Below are 15906 nucleotides of genomic sequence, written 5' to 3' on the forward strand. Positions count from 1 at the left end.
ATCTTCATTCAGCTTAGTCTTAAAAACCCATTTGACACCAATTTTCTTCGCATCTGTTGGTAGACTCACGAGTTCCCAAGTTTTGTTCTTCTCAATGGATTGTATCTCACTCCTCATAGCTTCCATCCATTTCTCTTCTTTACTTGCTTCTGTGAACCTCACTGGATCCTCATTTGACAAGAACAGTGCCCATGCCAGTTCTGTCTCAGCCTCTTCATCCGAAATCTTCTCTCCACTTTCGTAATCTCGCATCCAACCAGGTGCTCTTCGTTCTCTCATTTGATGTGTCTCTGGCTGAGGAGAATTCTCAGTATTTTCTCCATTATTTGGCTGCTCACCCTCTCCATCGTCATCTTCTTCAGCAACCTCAGCCTCTTCTTCTCTTTCTCCATCGTTTTTATCTTCTTCTCCCCAGTCCAAAATGTCATCAACAGAATCTTTATCTGCACTCCAATCCCATCTTTCTTCTTCTTCAAATATCACATCCCGACTAACCACCACTTTCTTAGAACTTGGATCGTAAAGCCGATATGCTTTAGATTCTTCACTCACTCCGAGAAGAACACATTTGCTGCTCCTGTCATCAAGCTTCACTCTTCGTTGATCAGGAACATGTACATGTCCAATACACCCAAAAACTCTAAAGTAGCTCACACTAGGCTTCATCCCACTCCACACCTCTTCTGGAACCATATCCTTCACGGCACTTGTCATGCTTTTGTTTAAAACGTGACAAGTCCACTTTGCAGCCTCGGGCCAAAACTTCTTTGGCATGCTCTTCTCCGTGAGTAAGCATCTAACCATATTCATTATGGTGCGGTTTCTTCTCTCTGCAACGCCGTTCTGCTGTGGTGTATAGGCTGCAGTCAATTGTCTTTTAATCCCATGTTCTTCACAATACTGATTAAACATGCTAGAAGTGAACTCTCCTCCCCTATCTGTTCTCAAACAACATATGTATGTTCCAGCTTCTTTTTCAACAAGACTCTTGAAGGCTTTGAAAACATCAAACGCCTCACTCTTTTCTGAAAGAAGATATACCCAACTCTTACGGCTAAAATCATCAGCCAAAAGAAAGATGTACCTTTTTCCACTGTGAGAAACTGGAGATATGGGACCACACAAGTCTGCATGAATCAGTTTTAGCTTCTCTGTTGCTCTCCACTGACTTTTCTTAGACATTACTTCACGATGTTGTTTTCCAATGTTGCAGACTTCACATACCTTAGACGTTTCTCTCATCTTAGGCAGTCCCCTCACAAGTTGCTTGTCATGCATAGTCCGGATCGATGTGTTGTTTAAATGCCCATAGCGCCTGTGCCAAAGGCACGCCATCTCTTCTTCTTCGATCTTGAGACATTTTTCCAGCCCAGGTTTCATGATTGCAGAAACAATGAACATGCGGTTCGCTGTCATTTTGGTGTTGACAATCAAGCCTCTCCGAGAGTGAAAGATTTTACACTCTCCTTTGCTGATTAGAACCTCCACACCTTTCTCTTGTAATTGCCCAATACTCAACAGGTTATTGGTTAGGTCTGGAACAAAAAAAACGTCACTTACAATTTGAATCACTCCATTGATCTCAAATCTGACATCTCCTTTCCCCAGCACTTCTAGCCTTGAGTCGTTTCCCAGCCTTACTACATGTTTGAAGCTTTCATCAAGTTCCATGAACCATTCTCTGTTCCCCGTCATGTGATTAGAACAGCCTGAATCAAGAAACCATAATCCTCGGATTTCAGCTCCTTTGACGTCTGCATGTGCCATCAAAAGCAAGTCCTCTCCTTCATCAAACTCGACAAAGTTTGCTCCCTTCTCAGCAGTCGGACACTCGTACTGGAAATGCCCAAGTTTATGGCACCGAAAACACTCAATTGTTGCTTTATTGAAGTCTGATCTGGTTCTTCCTCTTCCCCTCGAAGAACCACCACCTCCTCTTCCGAAGTTACCTCTTCCTCTTCCTCTTCCAGAGTAATCATACTCGACTTTGAGTACCTGTTCTTCGACTCCCTTATGCCTTAATTTCTGTTCATGGACAAGCAGTGAGCTTTGCAATCCATCGACAGTCATTTGATCGATATCCTTCGACTCCTCAATCGAGCATACGACATAATTAAAATTCTCCGTCAGCGTTCGAAGAATTTTCTCGACTATCTTCACATCCTCCATGTCTTCTCCACAGATCCTCATGTCGTTTGCCGTGACCATGACTCTTCCGAAATAATCTGTCACCGTTTCTCCACTCTTCATCTCCAAAGTTTCAAACACTCTTCTGAGTCTCTGCAATTGGGCGCGCTTCACTCTCTCATTACCTTGGTACTTGATTTTCATGGAGTCCCAAAGTTGCTTCCCAGTCGCCTTATGCGTGATAGTCTTCAGAATGGTTTTGTCGATGGACTGAAACAAATAGTTTTTTGCTTTCAAGTCCTTCAGCCTTGCTTCCTCCAAGGTTTTCTGCTGTGCTGCCGAAAGCACTTCACCAGATTCAGGCTCCTTGTAACCTGATTCAATCACACTCCAATACTCCTTTGAACGTAACAGGTTCTCCATGAGTAAACTCCAATGATCGTAGTCTCCATCAAATCTCGGCACACTCGGGGCACTGAAATTACTTGATTCAGCGGCCATCTCTCACGCACTTTCTTTGCTCACTCTTTTCTCAAAAAAAAAATCACTCGTGTTTCACTCTTTCAGATCCCCTTTTGAGAGGGCTCTGATACCACAATGTTAAACTTAGTACACAAAGAATTCTGAGAATACTTCTCTGATACTTAGATTGAAATTGAGATGGCCTTTAAATAGCCTTACAAGAACTGAAGCAAACTAAAACAGAGACAAAACAGGGAACTATAACAAACTTATTCAAACGTGGCTTAGTTCCTAATACTTCGCCTTATTGACTCAAACCAACAAACGACCAAGTCTCTGAAGACTTATTCAACTCCAACAAGTTTAAGACACTGAAAATTGAAGAAAGAAAGATTTAAGGGAAAAGCTTGAAACGTATGAGGTGATTTTCAGGTTTGTGGAATTGGAAGTCCTAAGCTAGTTCTTTAAATGGCTCAAATAATCCATAGAAACAGAGCTAAGATTCCTATCAAAATCACAGCAACAAGAACCGCGACAATCACAACAATCTCGATTTCAATTTTGATTTTGATTTCGATTTTAATTTGGATCGATCTTCTCTCCTCATTCTGCAGTTTGTACGGTACAAAGGAAGAAGAACAAGTGGGTCGCCCGCAAACCCGACCCGCAAACCCGCAGCCCTTAATGGGCATGTCTTGTTTAATCCGCAATTCAAACGGACCAAGCCCGCTAGGCCCGCTATTTTTTGGGCTTCACTACATAGGCCCGTACCCGCCCCGCTAGGTCACTAAACGGACTAGGCCCGCGGACAGAAGGCCCGATTGACATCTCTAATCATGAATATAAGAAGATACGAATTTATAAAGAGATAAAAATGAAATTTGTACAACTTGATTATTAACAACTTAATAGTATTTATAAGGGACTACCCCTAATGGAAATTATTAGATCTTTTTTTTTTTTTTACAAAATAAATGAACAAAGTGGGAAACTAAAAAAAAAAAAAAGTAAAAAAGGAAATTGTGTAAATACTTACATGTGTATGTATAGAGATGAGATAAAAATACATACATATAAAAAGGGTAGTTATCGGGAGAATCATATAAGAGAGAAATCGTATATCTTCCAATCAGGTGGCTTCGTCTCTCTGATTTCTTTCCCCATCTAGAAGCTCTCTCTCTCGACTCTCGTGTGTTTCTCTCTTTCGTGGTGCCTCTTCTCTTCTCTTTCCTTTTCTGGGTTTTTTTTTCTTCTCTGTTGCTTATATATATAGAACTTGTTTCTTTTCCAAAAACTCGTTTTCTCTAATTCTCTGCGATTCTAATCAATTCCGTACAGATGCGTCGCTCTGCATCAAAGAAGAAATCAGGTCAATCAGCTGAATCAGTAACCACGGATCTCTTTCGCTCAGGTTTTTTCGTTATCCTTTCCGATTCTTTAACCAATTCCGTCTAGGGTTTATGTTATTATTATGCTCAAAAGTTTAAGTCTCTGTTCTTGCTTCGGATTTTGTAAGTTTCCTGTGATTCTCATCTTTTAATTCGGAATTGGATTGAAATCTCAGTACCCTTTGATGGGTTTTGTGGTTGATGAACGAATAATTGTATATTTTGATGAGAAAGCTTTCAAAATCAATACTTCACTATTCAAGAATTTAACTTCTTCTGCATATTTTTTGTGATCACTATCGCCGTAGCTTTGTATAAACGTTTATACTATGTTTTGACTTTTGTGTAATTTTTGGTTCAGCTTCGAGCAAGGCCTCGACTAAAGAGATGGATCGAATAGATCACTTATTTAATCAGTATGCCAATAGATCTTCCAATCTTATTGAGTAAGTATCCGTTGATGCACGACGAATCAATTTTTCTTTTCATGCAAAACTGAAGAATCTGGATCATTGTTCTCTGTTATATCAGTTCCTGCCATAAATTATGATTCTTTGAGATACTTTTGGTACTTATACTTTTGTGATTTACTACTTGAACAGTCCTGAAGGAATAGAGGAACTATGCTCCAATTTGGAAGTCTCACATACTGATATCAGAATCTTGATGCTTGCTTGGTAATTATCCATCAAATTTTTTTATTACTGCTTCTCTTTGTTCTTTACCACAGTTACATATCCTTAAAAACTTTTAAATTGTCGCAATCGCAGGAAAATGAAAGCTGAGAAACAAGGTTACTTTACACATGTAAGGAATGCACAATTTTTTTTTGCAGAATACATAAGAGCTAGAGATCCTTTTTTATTTGATACTTGACTGAAGTTTGTGATTTGGGTTTTTTATCTTAACTCATTGTGCATCTGTAGGAGGAGTGGAGAAGAGGCCTGAAGGCTTTAAGAGCTGATACGATCAGTAAGTTGAAGAAAGCTCTTCCTGAGCTTGAGAAAGAGGTTCAAACTTTTATCCTTTATATTTTCATTTTGATTGACATCTTCTGAGTATCCGTTTAGACTGAATCATGTTAAGCTTTTTGTTCCTTATTTTTCTCTCTTTAAGGTCAGGAGGCCATCGAATTTTGCAGATTTCTATGCTTATGCCTTCCGCTATTGTTTAACAGGTAATATTAAATTCTGCTTCTGCATGAGATATATATTTTGCTGTTTCTCTTTTACCTTTCATGTTTGTTTGACCTTTGTTTTACTGTTTAATGCAGAGGAAAAACAGAAGAGCATAGACATAGAGACTATATGTCAACTCCTAGAAATCGTCATGGGATCTACATTTCGAGCCCAAGTTGACTACTTTGTCGAGTATTTAAAGGTTTGGGATTACTTCAAAAGTCTCACATTGTGTAATTTCCAGAATGTTGTTTTCTCGCATTGTTGTCATCTCATGATTGGTTATATTTGTTTGATACAGATCCAGAACGACTACAAAGTCATAAACATGGACCAATGGATGGGACTTTACCGGTTTTGTAACGAGGTATGTTTCCTAATTCTTCTAGTTCCCAGCTTGGCAGCTTCATCAACTAACTGGGATTGTTTTGTAACATTTACAGATTAGTTTCCCGGACATGGGGAACTACAATCCAGAGCTTGCATGGCCATTGATTCTTGACAATTTTGTTGAGTGGATTCTCGAAAAACAAGCCTGAAATCAATATGAGTCCCCTCAAGTCTCAGCTTCAAATCTTTGAGTAGGTAATCTTTTCAGAAACCAATTTAAAGTCGAACCCACTTTAGGCCTTATTGTTTGCTCCGGTATTGATTGTCTCTGTTTCGGTGTGGCTTTGCAGGATCGGTGGGCTCTCAATCAAACAGATTCAGCACATTTTTACTTGAGTTTTTCATCTTTCAAACATTAAAAAGACACATTATATGATTCTTGTTACATGTGATTAACTTCAATAGAGGGAACACATAATGTTTGATTTATTACATCAAGTTCTATTAGAAACCATCAAGTTCTACATGTTTATATAGTTGGTGATCAAGTCATCTAAAGTGCCGTATCTCTCTGCTACTACACACGTTGTTACCGTTTTATAACCATCAGATTCATATTTGAAAGGGACGGTGTAGATTAGCTTACACCGTTACTAAACAAAAAATCCTAAAACCTCGCAAAGAGAATCCTCCTTGAATTTCAGATGTTCTCTTAAACCCTAAGAAAAGCCTCATCTCTGCTCCCGTGTTATTCGTCCCTCTGTCAATGGCTCGCCTCCTCAGATGTCTGCGAAGAAGTGTGATATTAAGTTCATCACCTTCGATTTCGTACCGAAACCCTAGAATATGTGTCCAGTCAAATCAAAACCCTAGTTTCTTAATTAGCCGTAAGTTTCTCAGTTCGGGGAGTTACGTATCAGAAATGCGAAAATCAGCTTTCCAAGGTAACATTCTCCGATTAATTCGTTCTGAGATTCAGTCCGAGCTCGATCACTCGCCTATTCTTAAGGTATTCTCAAAGTTTCAGTTTGTCATTTGGTAATCTGATGATACCTTTTGAAGCTGAAATTTAGAATTTTAATCATCTCAAACGCAAAATGATGATGCTTGCTGGAGTTCGAATTATGTTTGTTCACCGTTAAATTGACTTGTTGTTGTGAGAATCATAAAGGTTGATTATGAGCCCAATTCAAGTAAGAAAGAAACTCTGGTTTGTCTGATCGATTGAATCACAATTCTTGCATGAGAAATTTGTTCCTTTGTCTGCTACACTGCCTGAGCTGAGCTGCGCAATTGTTTGTACACAAAATTTCAGCTTGAGGACAGGTTTGGTCCATTTACGGTGGATGAGCGGCCAGGAGAGCAGTGGATTAGCTTGAGAAGAAATTTTGGGGACAAGGAAGATATTAAGATTGAAGCAACCATGTTTGATGGATCAGTTCCATCATCAAAATCTACAAGCAGCGACCCTCAAGATGTTCAGCTTCATATTACTTTCATTGTCAACATCTCTAAGGGTGATGGTGGGACCTTAGAGATCATGTGTTCTGCTTGGCCTGATACTATACAGATCTCCAAGTTCTTTGTTCGTAAAAGCAGCAAAAACTCACCAAATTCCTATACTGGACCAGAATTCCAGTACTGAGATTTGATCCCCTCTTTTTAAACACACAACTTCCTTCTTTTTATGTGTTTCTGATTTGTTATATCTCCTGTTCGTCTTTTGATTAATTTTACAGGGAAATGGAAGATGAACTTCAAGACTCGGTTTATCGATTTTTGGAGGAAAGAGGTATAAGTGATGATCTTGCTGAGTTCTTGCATCAGTACATGAAGAACAAAGATAAAGCTGAGTACATTAGATGGATGGAGGCTGTTAAATCTTATGTTGAGCAAAAGTAAAATCTTCTGCTTACCACATTCTTATGCATCCAATGTATGTTCCCTTGGATATATGGCTTAGATAGAATTTTATTGGCATGGTTCTTAGTTTCCGGAGGTATGTGACATTTATGGATCAAAATATGGATTAGTTGCGTACATAGTTATGATAAGGATTATATTAAAGCCGTATTGCATGTAGCCATGTACCCTTCTCAATGCAGCAACATACTCCCATACCTAAAAAGTTACAAGATAGAGAAACAGATGGTGTATGTGGGGCATCTCAAAAATAACTGAACATTTTAACAAGTTCGCTAGACTGCAAAGACATGGATGGAATTTGCTGTACACAATATTTATGTTTTTGATCATCTTTAGATTCTTTACTCGAACACCGATAATTGCAGAACAAATTAACATCATGGGAAAACCAGACGTGGCCCAACATAGAGATGAAACGAAAGAATGGGCAAATTCTACTTGGTTATCCAGTAAATGAATATGAGAAATGTGCATACAGCCGCAACAAGTGAAAGAATGATTGTATCCATCGACTTTTTCCTCTTTATCGCCGCCAGAATAGTGTTCACCTGCAGTGGTTTTAACCATCGAATTGCAGGGTGAGATATACGATAACACAGGCCATAATCGAACATAAAGAAAGCAAAGAGCAAAAAAGTGTGTAAATAAGATAAGGAAAGCTCTTTGTACCGTAGGTAGACGGCTGGCGACATTGCTAAGCTTTGAGTTGATGCCTCCAAAAGTTGAACGTTGAAATACAAGAGTACCGAGTGTTGCCTGAGCTTGTGAAATGACACCATCCATCTGCACCGTTTATATAATAGTCAGCTCACATAAGTCCAGCTTAATGTATGCTATAGCTGTAGAGTCTAACAAAGATTAGTGGGAAAGGAGTTTACTTACCTGTGCCGTATTGCGATTGATTCCCATATGTTCCTTGATCAGGGATTGTTCAGACCCATATCCATCTTCTAAATCTAATCTAGTCCGATCAAATTCTCTAAAGTCCTCAAGAAGTGAAGCATGCTCTTGTTTTGCTCTAAGACTGGACCGGTGTCGATAAAACTCCTGCATTTTCAACGAGTCATAAATACAGGAACATGACTGATTTACAACAAAAAAATTGAGTCATAAACTAGTCCAAAAGAAGAGTGAGAACAAATGGTTAAAAAGATAACATTCATTCCATTACTAATCAGTATACAATCAAACCCAAGCTAAAGAATTAGGCAATTATTAAATGCCATGAGTCAGGAAAAAGATCGTACCTGTGTCAGATCTTGAAGGATCTCTTGATGTCGAGTTAAAGTATGGGAGACCATTTCTGATCCACCTGAAGAAACCCATGCTTGCATCTGCGCATTAACTTGTTGGAGTTGCCTAAGAAGTAAGTCAATCCCAGCTTCAAGATCAGTCTCTGAACCATCTGACTTTGATAAAGCCTTTGTTGAAACAAGTCTACGATATGAGTGCATCTGCTCGTCAAGCTGAGCTTCAATCTTTCTAGCCTGTGGGATTCAAATGAGAGAGAACAACACAAAGCATATTCCTTTTAAGTATCAATTGGATCCAAAAAAAAGATAAATCATTAAGAATCAGCTAACAAGACCAATAGATTCCCCAAATTCGAATCGAACCCAGATGAATGATATCAATTCAGACCTCCAAAATGGCATTACAAGACAGATTTCAGAGACTACCAGCTTCCAAAATTTGTTATACACAAGTATCTAGTGGCTTCGAATCAAACCATGTAAGAATTTTAATCAAAGAAAAAATACCTGTTTCCGTAAAGCATCCCAAGAGCTAGGCACATCCATGACGTCCACTGAATCTGTAAAAATCTCTCCTTTATGAAAGCGGATCGTGTCTTTTCCGGCAAGAGACCTTTTCTCCGATATAAATCAGATGCGACAATTATCCCGGAGCACAAAAAATTCTTCCTCCTCGTCTTCGTCACCAAAGGTTGGAGCCCCCGAAAGATGCGATCCAATTGGTTCGAAATTGAGAGAAGTAGAAAACGGATCGGATCGGATCGAGAGTTGGTTCGGAGACGCAGGCAGAATTTCTGCGTACCCCTTCAACGGCAAAATTGCTTCGGTTTTGCGTAATCACTAATTAATTAATTAATTCGATGACCTGAGATTCGACGGGTATGATCCGGTGCGGTGTTTTCCACCCTACAATAAGCCTTTATATATATTACGTTAAACAGTTAACTTCTAAGTGACACGTAGGATAATACCTTAATCAAAGACGGCTTGAGCCGGGTCAAAAATCAATTCAAGTTGTTTCTACCGCCGGTAACCTTTTTTTTCACTTTCCTTTCATCCTCTTCTCCTTTTGCGCTTTTGCAATCTGATAGTTGTTTGTTTTTTCCAAAGATCATCACCCTTCACTGGTGTATTTGCCAGAGCACGCAATGGTTCGCTCCAAAAGCGTCACTTAAGTTTATAAAGGAATCCATTTTTCTCTAGTTCTGCTACTTTTTTTACCTGCCAGAGATATTTGCAGATAAATCCCATAACGAAATTTTCTGTTTTTGGTTGGTTGAAGAAAGATAACCCTTATGTTAAAAAGGGATATACAAAGGTAGATGGAACACATAATCGAGCAGGTTACATATCTTGTTCGTGGAGCTGTCGTTCTAGATGCATATACTGTTGTTCTCACATGGTTTAAGCTCTTTCACATGTATCATATAGCCGTTAGGGGTACACAGAACCATAAGCCTAGAAGACCTGGTGCACGATATTGCAAATCGTCTTTTGTATGATTTAGAGAGCTTATGGAACTTTTTTGGGACCTCTGAACCTCAACATGTGTTTGTGCTCTACATCTTTGGTACCTAATGTCATTTTCTCAATCCAAAAATAATAGTACTATATTCCTCTTTTCGTGTGATTATTGTCTTTGTTTAGATTTCTGTGGTGTATTTAATATTGTCTTCCTCTTTGTTTTGTTGGCGTTTCTTGGTATTATTATGCAGTGACATCTGAACGAATATAATGGAGGCTGTCACATCAAAGTAAAACAAATGAGAGGTGACTTTTTTCTTCTGATGTCAGGTACACGTCGTTCCCACTTCTATATTACAGCACTACCTTAATATAATCAACAGAATTTTTAAAAATCTGCGTTCTGGATTCAACCCACCTGGTCACTGTCTGTATACAGTTTTATGTTCTGAATGCTGCATTTGACGATTGTCTGTATATTTCATAGTGTGTCACTGATGTGGAATTGATGTTTTCTGAGTTTGAGTTCTATATCATCGGTTTAGAGTTTCCCGAGTAATATTATGTGGAACTACAGGAGGGAAACTTCAGTAGCAGAATTTTACATTGGTGGTAAGAGAAATGTGCTTCTCATATTTCTTGTTTAGTTAAATATCACTTTAATTTGGATATGAAACTTCTGACTTTCCTCGAAGCTGCCACGTTGAATAACACTTAATCAAATTATATATTGGTGTCGGATGCAATGATATTGCAGTTGACTTCCTTTTTTTTTTCCCTAATCAAGTCAGGAAGGCTTATGTGTTACACATTGGTTTATCTAGAGTTGATAAAGAAGTGGACTTCATATTTGATGGTCCATATTTAATTATTGGTGTGGAGTTTCGTTGTTTCCAATATATCCTATCAAACATGTTCTGATCAAGTCAGGAAGGCACAGTTATTTTCCTCTTTTCTCTCCCATTCAGCCACTTTTCTTGCGTATTGCTGATGCTTTTTATCTCTGGTACCTGTAGAGATGGGAAATTGCCTGTCCTTTCAGATATCCTGTGACCAAACGTTAAATCACGTCTGTGGCTGCTTATGTGGAGATGGAAACTACATCAAGAAGCTCACGCAAAACCTTGACGAACTTGAGGATGCTCTAGAAGAACTTGTTGCTACGCGAGTAGATTTGTCAACATCAGTCAGGATAGAAGAACGTAACGGCTTGCAACGGCTTGCAAAAGTCCAACTATGGCTCTCAAATGCTGAAGCCATCGAGTATGAAGCCCGTGGCTTAATCCCTTCTCGTACCACTGAAACTGAGAGGTTGTGTATGAATGGATATTGTTCCAATAATTTTCTATCAAGCTGTGTGTATATATGGTGCAAAGGTATTTAAGATGTTGAAGGATATTAAGGTACTCATTACTTCCGGAGTTTTTGATGTGGTGGCTGAAGTAGTTCCTGTGCCGGTAGATCAAAGACCTATCAAGCCAACAGTTGGCCTCGATAGAATGCTTGATGATACCTGGAATCTCTTCATGAAAGAAAATGTAGGAACTCTGGGGATTTATGGTATGGGCGGTGTAGGAAAGACCACTCTCCTTACTCAACTCAACAACAAATTTGCAAAACAAAATGAATGGATTTGACATTGTGATATGGGTTACAGTGTCTAGAAACGGACGAGTTGCAAAAATTCAGGAAGAAATTGGGAAACGTTTATCCATACATAACGAGAGATGGGTTCAGAGCGAAGAAGAGGAGAAAGCCTCTGACATACACAAAATTCTAAAGAAACAGAAATTTGTGTTGTTACTGGATGATATATGGAGTGAAGTAGATCTACAAAAGATAGGAGTTCCATATCCGAACGAAGAAAATTATTGCAAGATAGCATTCACAGCTCGTTCAGTGGAGGTGAGGGGGTGCATGATGAGGGCCAATGCTGAGATGCATGTCCCATGCTTAGAACCTGATGATGCTTGGGATCTGTTTCAAAAACAAGTTGGGGATATCACATTAAACTTTCATGAAGATATTCCTCAACTCGCTAGAAAGATGGCTACTAAATGTCAGGTCTTGCCACTTGCACTAACCGTCATTGGTGGGGCAATGTCATGCAAAAGGACGGTACACGAGTGGCAAATTGCAATGAATTCTTCCTATATTAAGATTTAGCTATGACGATTTGGGGGATGAAACAGTCAAGCTTTGTTTTCAATATTGTGCTTTATTCCCGGAGGACTTTGAGATAGAAAAAGAAGTTTTAATTGACTATTGGATTGGAGAAGGGCTTATAAAGGGCAGAAGTAGGGATTTTGCTGTGAACGATGGTTATATTATAATTGGTAAACTTGTCCGCACATTTTTATTGATGAATGACGAATCCAAAGGGGGGTAGTCAAAATGCATGATGTGGTCCGTGAAATGGCCTTGAGGATAGCATGTTTGAGTCCATATAATGCATCTAATTTCATTGTGGAGACTGGAACCTCTTTACACGACCTTCCAGATTACAATACAAGTCAAGGGATGGAAGTGGGAAGGATGTCGCTGATGGGTAATCAAATTCAGAAAGGGTTTTGCAGTTCTAACTGTCCTGAGCTCCTGACACTGTTCCTCCATAATAACGACTTGCTGGATTTGTCTAGTCAATTCTTTTGGTCTATGCCAAAGCTCGTGGTGTTGGATCTTTCCCGGAAGTACAACCTCAGAAAGTTGCCAGATATTTCAAATTTGACCACCTTGCGGTATCTCGACTTATCACACACAGAGATAAAGCTGCTGCCTTCTGGTTTAGATAAGTTGGAAAGTCTGATACACCTGAATTTGGAATTTACGGTGGACCTCCAAAATATTGATAGGATAACGAGGTTAAGAAAGCTGCAAGTGTTAAAATTACTTGGTTCAAGCTCCAAATATAGTTCTTTTTTGGGTTTATGTGCGATACTAGACTTGAAAACTTTAGAAGTTTTGACCATAAGTATAGACGACGACATTTGTTGGGAAATACTTCAGTGCAACAGTAGTCTGGCAAGGTGTATTCAAGTTCTATCTCTAAGAACATTCATATTGCCAGCAATCAGAGTACAAGTTGGGCCAGTCTGGTATAGTCTTCGCAAGCTGGAAATACAAGGTTGTAAATTCTCAGAGATATATATAGATATGGGAGGCAATGAAAATCAGGGATCGTTCAAGCAGTGGATTCTTCCCGAATTTCTCTGACGTAGAAATAATCAACTGTGACAGTTTAAGGCATTTGACATGGCTCATCTTTGCTCGAAAGCAGACCCATCTACGTGTAGTACGGTCACGGCTGATAGAAGAAATAATATGCAAATAGAAGACGTTAGATGAGCAAAGTGAAGAGGTCCCTTTTCTAAGATTTCAATTCCTTCACTTACAAGATCTTGGTGAACTAAAGGCAGTGCACTGGAGCCCTCTTCATTTCCCCTGTCTGACCACAGTCGTCATATTGGGGTGTCCAAAGCTGAAGAAACTTCCACTACATTCTGAAAGTGCCAAGGGACAGAACCTTGTTATAGACGCAGAGAAGGAGTGGATTGAAGAACTTGAATGGGAAGATGAGGCTACTAAGCAACGGTTTTATCCAAGCTAACTTCATAAAGTTTTTAACGTATGGAATGGTTTCTAATCCTCGTTTCCTTTCTCTTTTGGATAATATCTTTCTCTAAGTTTTAGGACGATTTCTGCTCATGCTTCCATCTTTATGATGTTGTAGGTTTCTCTGAGGGGAGCAATGTATGCCGGAGAAGAAGATCCCACATGATGCAATTTCTCTTCTTCCTTTGAATTAGAAAAACCCCTCTTATTGGTTGGTTTTTGTGTGCCAATTTGTGGTTTGTGAACGCATGATGAGTTTGTCTTATGCTTACTGGTTTGGTTTTGTTCCCTTTTTGCGCATGTGTGTGAATTTGTTGTGGATGTTGGTTTTTTCCCTATCCTTGTGTTAAATTCGTGTTTGTTTTATTGAGGCTAAGAAACGGTGCGTTTTGCTAAGAAGGGTGAAAATTTGGGCGATCAAGAGTTAGGGTTTCGTGTTCAAAAAGATTGCTTGCCGGTGCCGTCAGGCTGCTCGGAGAAGTGATGTCGGAGATACTGGAAGAGTCGCCAAGGGTCTCCAGTCCTAAGACGAAGGGTTCGTGGGTTTCAGTGGTTCAAAATAAGCAAGTTCTACAAAAATTCGACATTAACGTCACAACTTCTGAAGGGAAGAACTCTGTGGAGATCCCGGATGAAGTTTTCGAAAACGCTACACCACTATGGGAGGATTTCCTGGTCGTTAATTTCTTGAACACAGCACCTCACGTTGCAAAGGTTCATGTTATTCTCAACAAAATTTGGAAACAGGGAGCAGATTCACAGAAAATCGATGTCTATGAAGTTAATTCCACTACACAGAGGTTTCGGGTTTGTGATCCATTGGTTCGAGCCCGCATTCTCAAAAGGGGTATGTGGAACATTGCAGAAGTGCCAATGGTAGTCTCTAAGTGGTCGCCGATCACTGAAAGGGATCAACCAGAGGAAAAATCGATTCCCTTGTGGGTTTACCTGAAGCAGGTTCCGTTGAACATGTATTCATGGGAAGGGCTGAGTTTCATCACAAGTGCTGTGGGGATTCCAGTGCGTTTACATCCGGAAACAGCAGCTTGTTCAAATTTTGATGTTGCAAAGGTATTTGTTCGGGCGGATTTGTCAAAAGAATTGCCTAAAAAGATATGTTTCTCTAAGAATGGGACAGATTTTTGGGTTGACTTCAGCTATCCATGGCTGCCTCCGCGATGCACCATATGTGATAAATGGGGTCACCTGGAAACTAGATGTGTGGCAAATTTAAAGAAGTCAGAGATAAGCAGCCAGGAAGTACCTAAAGCCATAGAAAGCAAGTCCCTTGTGGAGATAAGCAGTCAGGAGGTTCCTAATTTAAGCATAGTATTGGAAAAGGGTGCAAGTATAGAAACAGAGCAAGTGGCAGAGAAAGTTACTACAGAAATGAGTCAAGAAGCTAGTACCAATATAGTGGATGCAAATGGGGACGACACAGACCAGTGGACCACAGTGTCGCCTTCTAAGGCGAGTCGTAGTCCAAATAAAGACTTTGTTTTACAACAGAATACAGCGTTACCAGTTGCTTCAGCATCGAAGTTCGCAGTTCTTAGTGTGGATGAGGAGGAAGAAGGAGAAATTAGAGAAAACGCAGAAGGTAAGGAAGAGGAAATTAACACTGTGGAGAAAAATGGGGAAACAGTTCAGATTCAGGAAGATGTAGTGAAAGTGGGAGCAGAGGGTGTGGTGAATCCTCCAGCTACACGGGTCTACAAGAAAAAAAGGGCACTTCGGCGACTTCAACTCATGTAACTAAGGACTCGATCCCAGTTACTTCGAGCAAGAGGTCCACCCGAAGAAATCTATAAATGACGTGCTTCTCATGGAATGTGCGCGGTTTTAACAAATCTATTAAACATTCCGTAGTCCATAACTGGACAAAAAATAAGGATATGCAATTTGGCTGCTTATTGGAGACGAGAGTCAAGGAGAAGAAAGCAGATCAAATAGTATCTTTTGTATTCAGAGACTGGTCATTTATGGCAAATTATGAATTTCATCGATTAGGTCGCATTTGGGTTCTCTGGAGAGCTACGGTACGGTTAACTCCAGTCTACAAAAGTGATCAAATCATAACTTGTTCTGTTTTGATGGATGGTGAGCAGGAGGAGTTTTTTTGTTCTTTTGTATATGCAAAAAACCTTGCAGAGGAGAGGAAAAGTC

The 15906-nt window shown here is 39.6% G+C and overlaps 5 protein-coding genes across 7 annotated transcripts; 4 read left to right on the forward strand and 1 right to left on the reverse strand.

The window, feature by feature from the left end:
• The first annotated feature begins 3679 nt into the window (after positions 1–3679).
• Positions 3680–5977, forward strand: LOC110224872 (DCN1-like protein 5). Of its 3 annotated transcripts, none has more exons than XM_021012468.1 (11): positions 3680–3798; positions 3928–4000; positions 4339–4423; positions 4580–4654; positions 4748–4784; positions 4904–4987; positions 5094–5154; positions 5251–5357; positions 5457–5522; positions 5599–5740; positions 5836–5977. In XM_021012468.1, exons 2-10 carry the CDS (start codon positions 3928–3930, stop codon positions 5692–5694), a joined length of 684 nt encoding a protein of 227 aa, XP_020868127.1. In that variant the 5' UTR covers positions 3680–3798; the 3' UTR covers positions 5695–5740; positions 5836–5977. The 3 variants fall into 3 exon arrangements, with proteins under 3 accessions (XP_020868127.1, XP_020868129.1, XP_020868128.1); XM_021012470.1 differs by having other exon boundaries at positions 3685–3798; positions 5599–5736; XM_021012469.1 differs by having other exon boundaries at positions 3760–3778.
• A 124-nt stretch (positions 5978–6101) lies between these two features.
• On the forward strand, positions 6102–7552 carry LOC9326194 (uncharacterized protein At2g39795, mitochondrial). Its single transcript, XM_002890086.2, has 3 exons — positions 6102–6494; positions 6801–7123; positions 7225–7552. Exons 1-3 carry the CDS (start codon positions 6252–6254, stop codon positions 7385–7387), a joined length of 729 nt encoding a protein of 242 aa, XP_002890132.1. The 5' UTR covers positions 6102–6251; the 3' UTR covers positions 7388–7552.
• Positions 7553–7643: 91 nt separating this feature from the next.
• Positions 7644–9508, reverse strand: LOC9326195 (Golgi SNAP receptor complex member 1-1). Its single transcript, XM_021012471.1, has 5 exons — positions 9172–9508; positions 8659–8898; positions 8294–8458; positions 8081–8194; positions 7644–7959 (listed from the first exon to the last, which is right to left on the reverse strand). Exons 1-5 carry the CDS (start codon positions 9208–9210, stop codon positions 7846–7848), a joined length of 672 nt encoding a protein of 223 aa, XP_020868130.1. The 5' UTR covers positions 9211–9508; the 3' UTR covers positions 7644–7845.
• A 52-nt stretch (positions 9509–9560) lies between these two features.
• LOC110224871 lies at positions 9561–15588 on the forward strand. The gene is made up of 2 exons (XM_021012467.1): positions 9561–13753; positions 13859–15588. Exon 2 carries the CDS (start codon positions 14224–14226, stop codon positions 15493–15495), a length of 1272 nt encoding a protein of 423 aa, XP_020868126.1. The 5' UTR covers positions 9561–13753; positions 13859–14223; the 3' UTR covers positions 15496–15588.
• LOC9328950 (probable disease resistance protein At1g15890) lies at positions 11147–12294 on the forward strand. The gene is made up of 3 exons (XM_021013928.1): positions 11147–11444; positions 11575–11688; positions 11786–12294. Exons 1-3 carry the CDS (start codon positions 11147–11149, stop codon positions 12292–12294), a joined length of 921 nt encoding a protein of 306 aa, XP_020869587.1.
• Positions 15589–15906: the final 318 nt, after the last annotated feature.

Source organism: Arabidopsis lyrata, assembly GCF_000004255.2.
Source record: "Arabidopsis lyrata subsp. lyrata unplaced genomic scaffold ARALYscaffold_1, whole genome shotgun sequence".
Lineage (NCBI taxonomy): Eukaryota > Viridiplantae > Streptophyta > Magnoliopsida > Brassicales > Brassicaceae > Arabidopsis > Arabidopsis lyrata.